Source organism: Microcebus murinus, chromosome 2 (assembly GCF_040939455.1).
Source record: "Microcebus murinus isolate Inina chromosome 2, M.murinus_Inina_mat1.0, whole genome shotgun sequence".
Lineage (NCBI taxonomy): Eukaryota > Metazoa > Chordata > Mammalia > Primates > Cheirogaleidae > Microcebus > Microcebus murinus.
In genome coordinates this window covers 20326361-20343247 of record NC_134105.1, presented here as the reverse complement: position 1 = coordinate 20343247, position 16887 = coordinate 20326361, and the positions used below count along the sequence as shown (strand labels likewise).

At 53.9% G+C, this 16887-nt stretch overlaps 1 protein-coding gene across 4 annotated transcripts in view; it reads right to left on the bottom strand.

Moving 5' to 3' along the window:
* PTPRU (protein tyrosine phosphatase receptor type U) overlaps nt 1-16887 on the bottom strand; it is an 84331-nt gene that overhangs the window by 8668 nt on the left and 58776 nt on the right. For 2 of the 4 annotated variants that reach the window (XM_012750775.2, XM_012750778.2), the window contains 9 exons: nt 12838-13028; nt 12032-12107; nt 11270-11346; nt 5662-5698; nt 4902-4999; nt 4696-4812; nt 3967-4121; nt 1774-1909; nt 1180-1329 (listed from right to left, as the gene is read on the bottom strand). In XM_012750775.2, coding sequence (XP_012606229.2) covers nt 1180-1329; nt 1774-1909; nt 3967-4121; nt 4696-4812; nt 4902-4999; nt 5662-5698; nt 11270-11346; nt 12032-12107; nt 12838-13028 — 1037 coding nt within the window. The remainder of the gene's footprint in view (nt 1-1179; nt 1330-1773; nt 1910-3966; nt 4122-4695; nt 4813-4901; nt 5000-5661; nt 5699-11269; nt 11347-12031; nt 12108-12837; nt 13029-16887) is intronic. The other 2 variants (XM_012750776.2, XM_012750780.2) reach the window with 1 other exon arrangement.

Below are 16887 nucleotides of genomic sequence, written 5' to 3'. Positions count from 1 at the left end.
AGCCTGGCACGCACTGGGCACAGCGAGCATCATTACTAGCTTAGCAATGCCTTCACTGAGACAAGCCCTGCAACCCCATGCCCTCCACAAAGCGGACTCCAGGGACCTGGCAGAGGTGGTCACCTTCCTTGGTCACAGCCCTGTCTGAGCAGAATGCAAGTCCTGAGCACCTGGCACTGATCAAGCCAGGGCCTCTGGGACAGCTCCTCCACCCCATGCCTGCAGGCCTCAGGCCTCGAGATTCCCAGGGTCTCAGTGCATCTTGTTCTTGGGGATCCCTCACAGGAACCCAAGTCTGCCCTGATCCCCCAAGCCCGACACCCTGCCCCAGGAATCACAGGCACCATCTCCTGCGAGATCACCCTGCGCCGGCCCTGGAGCACCAGGCACCCAGCGTGTGCCGTCCACTAAGCCCTCACATGACCCAGAGTGGAGAGGACATCTCGGGTCTCTGCCTGCCTAGTGACAGAGCCAGGCCCCGAGGGCGTGCAACCAAAGCCAGGGCCAATCGGCGAGCTCCCTCTCTCCAGCCCCAGGGACTGGCTTGGGGATGGGGAAGTGAGAGTCTCGCCTAGGACTTGGGGCTGCTGGGAGCAGCAGGCGTCTTCTTCCAGAGTCTCCCGACAGCAGCACTCAGGTGAGCCTGGCACTGCTGGGGCCGGGTGTAGGTCTGAGGATGAAGCCAGATCAGCAGCGGAGACAGACCACGTGCTGGCATCATCCCTGGAGCCCCTGGACCTGCCACAACCGAAGCTGCACCTGCCCCAGACTCTTCAGTTACAAGAGCTGGACTTGTACTCACAACCAAAAGAACTCCGATGAATACGACACTGCAAAGGAGACAGTGGCTACTTCCCTTCTGTGGGTAACAAAACTGAGGCTTAGCAAGGTAAAGTGACGTGTGCAAAGATGCTCGCAGCTCTCAACTAGGTAAGCCAGGATTAGAACCCGGGTTTATCTGACTTCAAAGCCTGGGCCCTTAACCGCTTTGATGCACCATCTCCTCCACTGTCTCATCCTTTCTAGTCCCCAGCTCTGTCCCTCCTGCTGTGGTCTCAGTCTGGTCCCTTCTGCTTGGCTCTCAATGACTCTCGCAGTGCTGAGGACGTCCCAACACACACACACACACACACACACACACACACACACCCCACACCTATACACACACTCATCCCCCACCTGGAACTCTTCCCGCAGCTGGGAGGAATTGCTCTGAGGATCGATGCGGATCATCTCCTTGTAGGTGGCCTTGAACTCACTCACAGGGATGGTGGTCTCCCCACACAGGCAGGCCTCCAGGATTGCATCGTGAATGAAGATGTACTGCTCCTGAACAGGAGACGACAGCACGAGACTCAGGAAGGACTAGAAGCTGGAGATCCGTTGGGGAGAGGGGGCAACCAAGCTCGAGGCTGAGGCGGGTGCTCTGGGGTGGAGTCCGACCACGTGCCACCACGGACACGCACACGTGTCTCCTACCTCACCCCTGTGACACCCCTGTGAGATGCTCTGAGAGGTGAGGGGACAGTCCAAGGTCACGTGTCCAGGAAGATGCAAACCCAGGGAAGTCTGGACTACAGAACCCGTTGTTGTTGCCCCCCCAACAGAACACAGCGGAGCTGAGCTGGGAAGCCCCTCGGAGGTTGGGAGCCGAGTTCAGGAATGACCCTAGGGAAGGGAAGAGCCTCTGGACACGCTCCACCAGCACTGAGCTCCTTCACGAGAGACCCCTGTCCTAGAGGGACTGGCGGGGACAGGGCCGGGACCCTGCACCTCAGTCTGGATCATGTTGACGCGCCGGGAGCAGAGGGTCTTCACGCAGTTGTAGATGTCCACCACACCCTCACACTCGGCCATGTCCAGCATCACGTCCAGGACAATGTAGCAACCTGTGCGGCCAGTGCCCGCGCTGGGGAGAAAGCGGCCCCAGGCCACGTCAGAGCCTTGGCGGGGGAGGCTGGGACTAGGGAGAAGAACAGAGGACGGACTGGCAATATCCCTGTCACCACACAGGGGACAGGGACACAGAGATGACCTCCCGTCCCCCAGCAAGGAGAAGCCAGGAAGCAGGTTGCTGGGTGGAAGACTCCTGGTGAAATATGACAAGGACAGCTGGGCGTGGGTCCCAGGGAAGAAGAGCAGGGGTGAGGGCAGGGAAAATGCAGAGGTAAAGCCAGCCCAACTTAGCCACTTAGAATGGGGGAGAGGGACAACAGTGACACTCAGAGCGTATCTAAGAATATTCCTTCCTCCTGGATATCACCAGATCTCCTGCACACCCTTCAAAACCCCACACACTCACACCCATTCACATTCCCAATGGAGCATCTCTGACGCTTCCAGGCAGATGTCATTCTTTTGAGCTCCCAGAGCAATCTGGGCAGGCTTTTATTAAAACACTCTTCCTGCCACATGGTCACTGTTGATGTGGCTGTCTCCCTAACCCGCCTGGGAGCTCAGGAGCTGGGCTGTCTTGGGTTCACCTCCGTGAACCTTGTGCTCACACCGGGCTGCACAGAGTTGAGGGGGAGTGGACAAAGATGACACCAAGATTTCAGGTTTAAAAATGGTGGTATCCACGTGTTGGCAAAGACATACAGCAACTGGACATCCCATACGCCGCTGGTGGGGGCTTAAATTCGCACAACCACCTTGGAAAACTGTCTGGCAATATTTCCAAAAGCTGAATGTCCACGTGGGTAGCAGTTCTACTCCTACACACACATCCCCCAGAAATGAATGCATCTCCTGGCCTAAAGCCATGCAATCGAATGTCCTCAGCAGCACTATTCATAATAGCTCAAGACTGGAAATAACCCAAATGCCCGTCAACAGCAGAATGGACAAACACATTGACATTTATTCACCCAGTAGAATATAACCCAAAATGGATGGACCTCACAAATGTAAAGTGGAAGGAAAGAAGCCGACAGCAAAGAGCACATGCTGTGTGATCTATTCTTACAAAGTCCAAAAACATGCAAACTATCTATGGTTTAGAAGTCAGGACAGTGACTGTTCAGGGAGGGGCGGGAGGGGACAGACCAGAATCGGGCTCAAAGGGCCTCTGGGTGCTAATGCTCTGTTTCTCGATCTAAGTAGAGCTTTGTTATTTCACAGGTGTGCTTTGTTTGTGAAAATTTATAGTAATATAGATAGTAATTATTTGTGCACTTTGCTTTTAAGTGTATTATATACCAAAAAAGTTCTATTTTAATAAGCTGGTATCTTACAGAGGCCTAAAGAATTGAAGAGAACTGGTATGGGCAGCAGGGAGAAGAATCAATATGCCACATAGCATTTGGGGAGTTGGGAAGAATCCAATAGAGGAGCCAGGACAAGACATCGAGGCCACGGACTTGTGGGCACAGGGCACTTGCCAAAGCCACAGCGTTGAAGGTTAGGTTCTCCGGGGGGGTGGGGGAGGACAGGGTTCTGGGCCCCCAAATATTTAAGAGGCAAGAGGAAGGTGTGGAGCCCGCGAGGAAGCAGGGCAGAGACAGAAGGGCGGTTGGGGTCACAGGAGCCACTCAGGGTCTGCGGAGGGTGTGAAGGCCAAGGGTGAGTGGGGCCCAGTGGGTTTGACAAAGAGAAGGTGAAGTCCTTCTCAGCCCTGGGCCAGACCTAGCAGGCAGCAGGTGTGCAGCAAACACCTGCTGAACGGAAGCAGCTGAACTTGACCGTGCCTGGTGCCTCGCCATCCCCTAAGCCAGCCCCCTCCCTGCCTCCAGCACCTCCCTAGCCCCTGGCTCAAGGCGCCACAAGGCACCACAAAGGGCGCATGAGGGTGCCAAACTCACAGCCAAAGCTCAAAGGCTAAAGGGCTTTTCCAGGGTCAGTCCCTCCAGTCCTCCGTCTCCAAGCAGGACGAGCCCAGGCCTGGTCCCCCTTACGGACCCTGAGCCAACCCCACTGGGGCCCAACTCCCCGCTGGCCCTCTTCTCCTTGGGACTCCTGGCAACCCACCTGCAGTGGATGACAATGGGCCCAGCGTCAGGCGGGGTGGAGGCCTTCACGCGCCGGATAAAGGCCAGCAGCCCCGTGGCATGGTAGGGGACGCCGTGCTCTGGCCACGCCGTGAAGTGAAACTGGCGGACCTCGTGCCGGGCAGAGTAGCCTCTCTGGGGAGACGACAGCAGTAACGGTAAGAGTCACCGGCAGCATCTATTAGACACTTGCTGTGCACCAGGCACTGTGATGAGCATCTCACTGCATGATCTCAATTAATCCCAATGATAAGTTTATTGATGAGGCCAGTATTAATGTCCCATTGTACAAGTGGGAAAACTAAGGCTCAAAGAGGAAAAGCCACTTTCCTGGAGTTAGATAAACAGACAGTGACATGGCCTGTTATGCATGATGTGACCACTCTCAGCCTCACTTTCTTTATCTGTAAAATGGGCTAACAGTTAACACCTAATTCCACAGAGCTTCCCCGCACTGAAACAACATGTGAAACAGGCTCAGCACAGAGGAGGAGCTGGCACCTGGCAGTTACTGTCACCATCTCCACTGTCTCAGCTTCCTCCTGGAGTCAAGAGCAGAGACAGTCACCTTCCTGTCCCTCCACGGCACTCCCAGCACAGGGACCAGGTAGCTTCCTTGCTGGGGCTGGCAGCGGTACCCTCCCCACCCTCCCGCTCCTGCCCCACCGCTCAGGCACCCTCTGCAGGGAACCGTGCCCGGGACACTCACCCGCTCCAGGGCAAAGGTGCGCACGACATACTCGGCGAGAGCCTCCGTCTTCACCAGCGTGATCTTGATGTCCCCATACATGTCTGAGTCCTCTGGCCAGTACCGTGAGCATTTCACCTGGAGTCCCCATGGGAGAGGACTCAGTGGGCCCTTCGCTGCTCCCTTGGCCCTCCCTGCCCCCCGGCCCACCCCACAGCCCCGCTTACCCTGCCCACCTCGACCAGCTTGGTGATCATGACGATGCTGGAGCAGTGCTCCTGCCACACCATGCGCCAGAAGTCATAGACCATCTCCGGCTTCGGCCCTGGGGGCGCAGAGTGTGCCTGCCCCTGAGACGAGGTTTCCGCCCCGGGCCGGCAACCCCGCTGTCCACACCACCACCCCAAGCCAGGAGGCTCCCTGCACCCTGACGGGGGCTTCGTGCTCGCCCCACACATACCCCACCAACAGCCCACCCATGCCTGCAGGGCCCTGGGCGGGTGCTATCAGGAGAGGGCCTGGCTGCAGAGCCCAGTCACCCCAGGTGGGACCCAGGAGGCAGAGCTGGAGGGCCAGACCCTCAGTCCACAGCCCAAGTCTCCAGGAGGATGGACAGATAGACAGTGGGGGAAAGAGACACAGCCAGACAAACCCAGGCAGCACCAGACCAAGAGGCACAATGCACACCCACGAGGACCGAGCCTGACTAGCCCTTGTGCACACACCACCTTGGAGACGGGCAGACAGACCAGGGAGCTGATCACTAACTGATCACTAGGGGACTGATCACTAACACAAACAAGGGACCAAAGTGGATGATCGGACGCCAAGAGACTCAGGCAGAGAGCAGGGAGCAGACGAGCAAACAGGGACACTGAGGCAGATGGCAGGCAGACAGGAGCCCAGCAGAGCAGCGGGGGAGGCAGAAAGGCAGGCAGAGGCATGCTAGCACATTGCTGGGCACACACGGGCAGAGATGCCAGGTACCTTGAGTGGCTATGAAGTGGTTTGACCTGTGGTAACCCTGGAACAGAAGAGGGCATGGTTAGACCCGAGGGGGCAGCCCCTCACTCCTAGACCTCCTGTGCTCTCCTCCCTGAGAAGCAGCACCCTGCCCTCCACAGACCCACCCCACTCTCATCCCCACGGCCTCCCAACCAGGTGACCTCGTCCTCCCAGTCCCCAAGGAAGGGAGAATGCAGCTGGGACGAGTGTCTTGGGTTTAATCCCACCTTTGCTGTGTGACCCTGGGGAGGACATGACTCCTTTGCAGGCCTAGCGGGTCTCCCCACCCATAAGGCAGGGCTAGTTATCTGCTTGTAACCAGGCTGCTATTGGGAGACAGGGTCCAGGGTGACCCTGCCCTGTTCCCAGAGTCCCAGAAGCTCTAATCACGCCAGACCCTAAACACAGAGTCACGAGAACTTATCAGCCATCCTAGCCCCACTCGGGCAACCAGAATGGACAGCACCCCTCCCCACTACCTCGGTCACTCAGGGCTCGGGAGGCCCAGATGAAGGCTTCAGGTTGGAAGCATATGAGCACAGGGGTTACTCATGGTCCTTAGATAAATAAATATCTTTAAATTCAATAATAATAATGAGGATGAACTTTTGGGGGACCCTGTTAGGGTCACGTACTGTGTTAAGCACTTTACCTGCACCATCTCCCACAAAGCAGGCCAGGAGCTACTTCATCCCCATCCCTGAGTCCCCCAGCTGAGGAGAGGATCTAGCCCCCCCCCCACCACGCCCCAGGGCCACAGCCACCCTTGAGGTCCTGCCATAGGCCTCGTCTTTCTGGGGTGCAAGAGCCCAGCAGAAACCCGGGGCATCAATGCGGGCAACACGGGGAGGGGAAGAAGTTCTGCAGGAAACCATGACGCTCCACCCCTGCCTCGAGTTCGCACCGCAACACAGCTCCCCGGCCACTGCCAGGTTCACTTCCAGCTCTGCCTCTTGCTAGCTGTGTGTACAGAGGCAAAACCCCCTTCACTTCTTTACGCCTCCATTCTCACATCTATAAAATGGAATAATCATAGTACTGACCTCCTGGGGCTGTGAGGAGTAACGTATGGTGTACATTTGGCACTGTGTCAAGCACGAGATCAGACTTAATCAATAGTAGCCATTATTATTATCACTACTACTACTATTTGAAAGCTTAAACAGTATCCCTTTGATCCACAAATGGATCAAGTGGATACAAGTGGATGTCCAGAACTGCTGGGGCGGCAGGTGATTCACTACCGGGGTTAGGAAACAGTCCTGGAGTCAAATGGTCCCGGGTCCCTGTCGCAGGTCTGCCAAGGAGTAGCTGTGTGACTGGGCGCTAAGAGCATGCCTCTCAGCCGCTGCTGTGCGGGAATCTGCTGGGGATCCCGTTCAAAGGCAGGTTCAGAGTCAGCAGGTCTGGGGTGGGGCCCGGCCGTGCCTGTCCAGCCAGCTCCCAGGTGGTGCCACAGGGCTGGGCCTCAACGCACCCTGAGAAGTCAGGGAGGCTCTCCGCCTCCATAAGCCTCTGTTCTCCTTGGCAACAAGAGGATAATAGCAAGAGACACACACTCAGAGATTCTGTCATGAATCTACTTGCTATTCCCACGAAAATGACCAAAACACAGTCAAAGTAACTGATAATAATGAAGAGCCTGCCAGAGACTCTGAGCCCTCCCCACGGGGAACCTCTCCGGGTCTACTCTTTGGGTCTAGCCTAATTCCCTCCTGCTGTCACTCCAAGCCACTGTCTCCGCTTCAAGTCCTTGGCAGAGCCGCTGGGCGACTGGGGTCAGAGGGGGAGGTGGAGGTGGAGGACAAGGGGGGACATCAAAGGTGCAGCCAGGGGCTCCCCTCCCACCCCCAGCACTAGTCAAGATGGGAACAGGCTGCCCCACCTAAAACCAGCCTCAGAATCCCACATGACAGCAGGGGCCTCACCTGTCCATCCAGCTCTGCCCCCAGTGCCCTGCAGGACGCCAGCACACACACACACACACACACACACACACACACACACACACACACACACGCTGGTTTGTAAATAACAGAGGAATGGAACTCTATTAAAACAGATCAATTTGCCCAAGGACCAGCTGGTTTAAAATTCAACTCTATTACAAATGTTTCTACTTCATTCCAGTGTCCTATTCTTCTGTTGTTTGGAGGTATCTTTTTGGAAAACGTGTGACAAATGGTCATACAACCTTACATGACACAAGTTTTGGGGCAGGTAACCCTTAATATCTGCATATTAACTTTTAAAATATATGTGTGTGTGTAATACTGCACAATTATATTACATAAAGGATACAAAGAGAAGTCTAAAATGACCAGATTTTAAAGGCCGATCAGTAGATCACCTTGCATACACCCACGTTAGAGACCAGCATTACAGAGCCCTGGCCCTCACCCTCCAGGAAGCCCGGGCAGGTCCCAGGCTCTTGCTGTGCCCTCGCTGGATTCTGACTGCGCACCTGTACACCTGCACTGCAGGCAAGACCCCAGGGCATCCTGATGTCCCCCACCGGGTAAGAACCACGGTCCAGTGTAAGGGTTGAGGGCTAAGGCTGGGACTGTGGCCCAGTTCTGCCAACTGAAAGCCACGTGGCCCTGAGCAAGTCACTTAACTTTTCCAAGCCTCAATTTTCTCACCTGTCAAATGTGGGTCAATAGAGTCCCTAACAGGCAGAGTGTGGCAAAGATGAAACGATGTGTCCCAGGTGCCCGGCACACAGCAGGTGCCCAGTCAATGGCACTATTGTTAACTGGCATTCGACCAAGTACTAAGCCAAGGCTTCCAAGGGTATTTCTTAAGAATCTGACAACAGTGAACCACCTTGGATTTAAGAGCAAGGTGGATGTGGTGAAAATTGAGATATAAAGAAGTGTAGCCACCTGTAACCATCACCTCCGAATGGGGACACTAGGGCTGAGCACATGTGCTATATCTGGGAGCCTAACATTCCCTTTAATTGTGAGAACTTCACAGACCAACTGCTCAGGCACACTCGAAATAAGGGCACATCTAGGCTAACCAGTCATCTCCAGATGTCACTGTGGGGACCTTTCACTTTATATGTTAGGCATCTCCACGTTGTCTGAAAGTCTGAAAATGAACAGTTTTGGGCAATCATAAAAAAGCATGAAATACGTTTTTTAAAGGAAAGAGGAGATAAAACAAGAAAAGGCATCTACATAATAGCAAACAATCTCATCAGTCATCAAATACTACAAAAATAATATATATGTATTAAAAATTAAATCGGAGGATCATTAGATGAATTAGGGTGGTTTTTTAATTCTTAAAAAGCCAAAAGATGGCACAATTTTTAAAAATAGAATACCCAAACTGCTCCCCCAAACAACATTCAAATTAGGGCTAAATTGAGGGCAAAGTGGTTGGGGACGAGTTTCGAGCAAACTGATCACAAGGCGATTTGAACACTAGGAACCCTGGTTTGGGGTGGACTGACCCAGGGCTGTCCAAAGAGCTTGACCCCTAAGCAGCAGAGACGGGGCCACCCAGGCCCCTCCCCCACCCTAGCCCTGCCAAGGGTCCTGCAGGAGGTGTGGGGTCCTAGTGAGGACTCATTGGGAAGGGTGGGGCTGGGGGACAAAAATGACAGACAGTAGGGGCTGGTGCGAGCACCCCAACACTGCTGCCCGGTGGAGGCAGTGGAGGACGGGAGGGAAGTGCTTACAATAGGGACACTGTCGAATCTTCAGCCCTGGGCGGTCCCTGGCCAGGCTGCTGAAATGGACGGTTGGTGCTGGGCACACAGTAGAGTGGAAAGAGGACAGAGACAGAGAGAGACAGAGGGACAGACAGCCAGAGACTGTGAGAGAGTCTGAGATACAGCCAGTCAGACAGACAGGAGAGGAGGAAGAGGAGGGGAGAGAGATACTTACTTCACGGTTTATCCGAATCTTAATGATTCCAGTGAGGGAACAGTACAAAGCAAAAGAGACAGATATTAGGCCAGAGGCAGATGGAGGTGGACGGAGCACGGAGTGGCCAGAATGGGCGATGCGAGCTGCAGGCGGAGCAGGGACGGCCGGGCTGGGCGGGCTGGGCTGGGCAAGGGCCAGTGGGGAGTGGCGTGTCCCTGCCAGGGCCCAAGAGAAGCCAACTGGGACTTTGATGAGACAGAGGAGAGGCCCACTGTCTGTGAGTCCAAGTCTGTGCACCCAGGCCCAGCCCTAACCCCAGCCAAGGGAGGGAATAGGTGGGGGAGAAGGGAAGGGATTCTGGGGACCACGGGCAATACATCCGGCCCCAGGAGGAAGATAAGAAGAGGGAGAGGAGAGACCACCTCTGGAGTCCTGACTACCTCTGCCCCCAGACCTGCACCTGGTCCTCCCACACCTCAGGCCTTTGTTTCCCCATCTCCCTTCCTGAGCCGCCCCCCCCCCTCCACTCCACGAAGGCTGCCGCGCCAGCCCTGGCTCTGCCGCTGACTTGCTGTGTGACACTGGGAAAGTCATTCCTGCTTTCTGGCCTGTGCCTCCCCACCGTCTGAAATCATTTATTCATGTTCATGTTTACCTGTCTCCCCCACTAGAATATCGTGCAAGGAAAGCTGGGGCCTGCCTATCTTTTTCACTTCTGTATCCTGGTGCCTGGCACATAGAAAGGGCTTGAAATATATTTCATGAATGATCGAAAGGTGCTCTCCCAAACCTGGTTTGCTGCAGAGATGGGGGAGTCTGACCAGGGCCCTGGGCCCTGTCCCGTCTCACCCCCCATCTACACCTGGGCAGTAGTCTCACCACCTCTTCTTGACACCCAAGCCTAGGCCTCCTGGCCCCCTGCCCTGGCTCTGGCCCCTCGTCCAGTCCACCCAGGTCCAGTGGGTGGCAGGATAGCCTCATGGTTAGCAGCAAAGGCTTTGGAAACACAGACAGGCTGAGGTTTGAGTTCTTTCTCTACCACTCACTAGCTGTGTGACTGAGGACAAGTAGCTTCACCTCTCTGAGCCCCCGTTTCCTCACCTGTAAAATGAGGTCACGATGCTAACTACCTTGTAGGGTGGTTGTAGGGAGTATACAAAATGAGATAATGTGTAGAAAGTGCTTAGCACAGTGCTTGGCACACGGTACATGCTCAATAAAGGTGCGCTATTATTCTTGAAGCACCATCCCGATTACAGCCAAAACACTTTAACAGCTCCCGGTGCCCCTATGAAAAAGCCCCAACTCCTGCGCCTGCCACTCGAGCCTTCACGATCCAGCCCCTGCCTACCTCTCCAGCCTCATGGTGAACTGGGAGAAGCCCACCCTTCAAGCCTCTTGGTCCCTCACAAGAGGGCATCCCTCCTCAGCCCTAGGCCTAGCTGTCTGCCTCTTCCCTCCATCCTGCTTCACTGAAGCCCCCATCTCTCAGGACAACTGCAGCCTGCAGGAAGCCTTCCTGAAGGCTGCCACCCACTCTGGCCTCCCCCTCCTCTGAGCTCCCTGGCACCCAATGCAGTAGGTGGGGGCACTCGGAACTCAGCCATCTGAACCCCCATTTATCCCCTGCCAGGTTTCTGCCCTGCCTGGACAGCGAGCCTGGAGCGGGCAGGGCCAGGTCCGCAGAAATGACAGGGCAAGGCACTCACGTCTATGTAGTTGGCGTTAATGTAGTCGGCATTGGGGTCTCCCAGCATCGGGTGCAGTTTCACTCGGTGCCGATCGTCTGTAAACAGAGCAGGAGGACAGGGGCTGAACTGGGGAGACGAGAGTGGGGGCGGTTGGGGAGGGCTTCCTAGGCCAGGGGTGGGGCACAAGCAGGGCAGCCAGGAAACCTAGAGGCTCAGGACCGACCAGTAGGCTCTGGATGCCACGGGAGGCAGGAGAGGCCAGGGGTTAGAGTCTGAAGTCAAGGAGGGCCAAAGCGTATGCTGCTCAGGCAATTTTGTTTTAAGAGATGGGGTCTCACTGTGTCGCCCAGGCTGGAGTGCAGTGGCACAATCACAACTCACTGCAGCCTCAAACCCCTGGCCTCAAGTGATGCTCCTGCCTCAGCCTCCCGAGTAGCTGGGACTACAGGTGCGTGCCACTGCAGCCAGCATCAGGCAATGATTAGCTGTGTGACCTTGAGCAGGGGTTTTAACCTCCCAAGCTCAGTTTCCTTATCTGTAAAAGGGGGACTATAACAGTGCCCATTTCGCAGAGTAAATGAGAGGAATAAGTGAGATAATGGGCGTGACACTCGGCACAGGGCGTGGCAATGGTGGGCCTGCGATAAATGGCTGTCAACACTACCACCATCTCCGAGGCTGCCCCAGAGCGAGCCCACTGTGGCTGCACTCCCCTTTCTGACTCCTTCCCACCCACTGCCCTGGCCCGTGGGCCCTTCCCGTGGATACCCTGGAACTCACAGGCAGGCATCGGCTCCTGCCGGCCGCCCTTGAGCTTGTCTTTCTTCTTTGTGGCATCCCAGCCGTCAAAGAAGCTCTGCCAGAAGGGAAAGTGGTGGTCAATGGGGAGGGGGAGCCCCACTCATAGGGCCCCTTCCTCAATAGGGGCAGGGTGGAGGTGGGCCACCATAAGGACCAGGTTCAGGGCTGAACTTGGGGCCTGAGATAAAGTCACTGCGTTTCCCTTTATCAGCAAGAGACCAAGTTCAAAATAAAGGAGTATGAGGGAAGGGAAATGAGAAAAGAGTCAGAGTGCAGAGGCATTTTGGAATAAGGCTCAGGTGTAGAACAGGTCAAATCTAGAGCTGAGCTGGGCAGAAGGTAAAGGTGCAGGCCGGATTCAGATTAGGATGCGGGTGGTGTCACAGTGCAGATGGGGGCAGGAGGGGATCCCAGTCAGGGTTCAAACAGAGTTTAGGGTGTGAGTCGGGGTCAGTGATGGACTAGGGTTTAAGTCAAGGTCAGGGTGAGTGTTGCGGTCAGGCTCAGAGAGGGACAGAATAAGGATCAGGATCGGGATCCAGACGGAGACTGGGATGAGATTCAAGGGCAGCTTTCAAATCAGGGTTTACATGACAGTGAGAAACCAGATCCATCCGAAATCAGGATGGGGGTCAGGGTCAAGGTACAGAGGGTTAGGTTGCAGTGGGGTCCGTCAGAGCAGGGGTCCCACCGGGCCTGGGCTGAGGGCTGCCGGGGTCAGTCCACGGTGAGGAGGAGCCAGGCAAGGCCCGCCCGGCCTTGTCACACCGGGCCCTTGCGTGCACCTCGTACTCCTGCTTGAAGCCGTAGCCCTCGGCCGTCTTCATCTGGTTGATGTGCTGTAGGAGGTCGGCCACACGCACCGCGGGGTGCAGCTGCCCCGTGTGGTACGGGGAGCCCTTCCGGCCACACGGACGCCGTGGAGAGCCCCCCAGGAGGCTGCTGGCCTCAGTGACCCCACTGCTGCGCTGGTCTCCTGCAGTGAGAGAAAGGCAGAGGGGTTCCTGACACACACACGCCCCAGCCTGGGGAGCCCCAGATGGACTCGGGGGCGAGGGGAGCGGGGAGCACAGCCAATAGTGGGGACGCTGGGTTGTTCGCTTGAGCCAAGCAGCCTAGCTGGGCCCACCTGTGTGACCCTGGCCAAATCCCTGCCCTCCGTGTCTGGGGTTTCCCACCTGTAGACTGGGCAGTCAGGTCAGGTGACCCGAGGGCCCCATGGCCCTGCCATGCTGTGACACTGTGACACCCTCACTCCACCCCGTGGCGAGGCTTCACCTGCTGCCTGCAGGGGGCAGCTCTCAGCAGAGCCATGACAGCCCCCCTCCCACTGCCCCCTCTTCCAGGGAACAATCTGGAACATTGGCAACCCCAGCAATCACCCTCATTCAAAGACAAGCAAATCCGGAAATGAGCAGCTGCTGCTGCCCCACTGCGGATTAACTCGGGAGGCACCTGAATGGGAGCCTTTCTCCTGCGCAAGCATTTCCACTGTCGCCGTGAGGGGCCTGGCCAAGGGGGCAGGACGAGGATAGGTCCAGAGATTCCAGAGATTCAGAGCCCTGCGCACCCTCGAAACCATCCCCTCCCTGGAGCCCACCCACTCCCCGGCTGTTCCGGGAGCATTCCCAAGGCCCTGCCACTCCTGTCCCGGAGATCAGGTCCTGGGACTGAGAACAGCCACACCCACCTTGGGACACTCACTCACACTCACTAAATAGGCATGCGTGGCCTAACGATGGGGATGGAGGCATTCTGAGAAATGTGTTGTGAGGCAATCCCGTAGCTGAGGGAACATCACAGAGTGCACGCGCACAAACCTAGATGGCACGCCGCCTACACACTGGGGCTGTGTGGTCTAGCCTATTGCTCCTGCCAGCAAACCTGTGCAGCATGTTGCTGTACTGAATGCTGCAGGCAACTGTGACACAATTCATGTTTGTGTATCTAAACAAAGCTAAACATAGAAAAGGCACAGTAAAAATACAGTATAAGAGATAAAAAAAACAGTACACCTGTTTAGGGCACTTCCCGGGAATGGAGCTCGCAGGACTAGAAGTTACTCTGGTGAGAAAGTGAGTGAGTGAATGTGAATGTTCTAGGAAGTCACAGTACCCTCCTATAGACTTTAAAACACTGTGCACTTAGGCTACACTGAATCTATTAAAAAATTTATGTGTCTTCCTTCTATAATAAATTTACCTTAGCTTACTGTAACTAATTTACTTTATAAAGTTTTCAATTTTTTTAACTTTTTTTTTTTTTTGAGACAGAGTCTCGCTTTGTTACCCAGGCTAGAGTGAGTGCTGTGGCGTCAGCCTAGCTCACAGCAACCTCAAACTCCTGCGCTCAAGCAATGCTGCTGCCTCAGCCTCCCAAGTAGCTGGGACTACAGGCATGTGCCACCATGCCAGGCTAATTTTTTCTATATATATTAGTTGGCCAATTAATTTCTTTCTATTTTTATAATAGAGATGAAGTCTCACTCTTGCTCAGGCTGGTTTCGAACTCCTGACCTCCAGCAATCCGCCCACCTCGGCCTCCCAGAGTGCTAGGATTACAGGCGTGAGCCACCATGCCTGGCCTAATTTTTTTAACTTTTTGACTCTTGTCATAACACTTAGCTTAAAACACACACATTATACAGCTGTACAAAAATATTTTCTTTCTTTATATCCTTATTCTATATGCTTTTTTCTATTTTTCATTTTTTAATTTTTTTAAATTTTTTTTTACTCTTTAAACTTTTGTATTGAAAACTAAGACACAAACACACACTTTAGCCTGGGGACTACACAGGGTCAAGATCATCAATATCACTGTCTTCCACCCCATCCCACTAGGAGGTCTACAGGAGCAATAACATGGACTGCCTTCTTCTACAATACCTCTTGAAGGAGCTGCCTGAGGGTGTTTGACAGTTAACTTGTTTTTTTGTAAGTAGTTGTACACTCTAAAATGATGATAAAAAGTATAGTGTAGGAAATATACAAACTGGTAACAGTAATTATCAAGTATTATGTATTATACCATACATAATTGTACATGCTGTAGACTTTCATATGACAACAACCCAGTAGTTATGTTTACACTGCATCACCACAAACATGTGAGTAAAGCCTCGTGCTACACCACTGTGACAACTATGACGTCACTAGGCAATAGGAGTTTTTCAGCTCCCTTATAATTTTATGGGTACCACCATCATATACACAGTCCACTGTGACTGTGCTCAGTTCCCTCCTCCTGTCCTGGGGAGGCTGCAGGGGCTATTCAAGCCCAGCCCTCCGCATTTTTCACAGCCCTTCTCTGCCCAGATCTGAGCTAGCAGGGACTGGTGGGGGGGGGTGTCTCAGTGGGGCCCAGATGCCTGACCCCTCCCTTCTCTGTGCCTTCACACATGCTGTTCCCTCTGCCTCCAAAACCCTTCCTGCCCCCTACCCTTTATGCCTGGTGAACCATGCTCATCCTTCAGGTCTCAGCCAAAATGACGCTCCTCAAGGGGTGCCTGGCCTGTAATTCCTACTCCATGACTGGCCGGCAGAGTGAACGCAGGCTCCCCAGGACACAACCCATGATGAGCTCAATGTCCCCAAATTCTATTCAAATCAGGGAGACTGCCCCATTCTGCATGGGTTCCACCTTCCTGTCCCATGGTTTGAAAATGGCCTCCAGGTAGAAAGTCAGAGCTCACCTCATTTGCTTCTCTGTTCTCCGCAATCACAGTCCTGAGCTGCCTGCCTTTAATGTCTGAAAGCAATTGTATCATGTATTTTATCCAGATTTCTGGTTGCTTACAGCTGAAAGGCCTGCCAAGTACCAGCTATGGCATCGTGGCCAGATGCCCAAGCCCTTAATCTCACAGATGGGGAAACTGAGGTCCGAAGAGAGGAGACTGGCCTAATGTAATGGTCACCATAGTCTATTATAAAAAATACTAGGTATACAAGATGATTAAGTGGAATTCCATTAAAAAGAAGAAAAAGAGGATGAGGAGGAATTCTATGTTCTAAAGTAGTCTGTGAAATTAAAGTTTAAAAAAAATAAATAGGTATCTTCCCTATAAAATCTCCTGAGGCTTTCAACATGTTCATGTGCATTTTAATTCTCCACGAGGAGAAACAGCAACATTTCACAGTCATCTTTCACCATGGAGGGCTTTTTTTGTTTATTTCATGAAACATCCTCAGGGAAACGCAATGTAATGTGGAGACTGAGGAAGGAGCTCTGGAGTCAGGCAGACCTCAGATCGAATCCCAGCTATGCTCACGACCTTGGGGACGTTACTTACTCTCTCCAAACTTCTTCACATGTCAAATGAAAGTAAACTGTTACTATCCAATATGATGATGTAGAATATAAATATGATAATGTGTATAAAGCACCCATCCCAGTGCCTGGCACGTAGTGAGAACCTACAGGTGGCAGCTGTTGACATTATTAGTCCTTTCCAGGAAAGGGAAGAACACTTGAGTCCCAGAAAGCCAGCGCAACTGGCTGACAAGAGTCTTGGTCCTTTGCTACTGTGCGATCTTGGGTCTAGGACCTAAGGGGCAGCTTGAAAAGACAATTCTAAGGAACATCCACTACACACACACAAGACAAGTGCAAAGTTTCCCAGAAAGGTTTCTGCAGACTCAGAGAACTCAGAGGAGCCCCAGTGTTCTTTGTGGAAACTGGGCCAACAGAGAGCTGTCGGGGTGGGAAAAGGAGCAATGAGGGTGGTGGGGAATCTAACAGTTCATCCCAGGGATCCTGTAGGGTTGGCAGCCCTGACACCACCCCACAAGTAGGCGTGCAAGTAGCTCACAATGGCAGCAGAAAATTTCACCTGA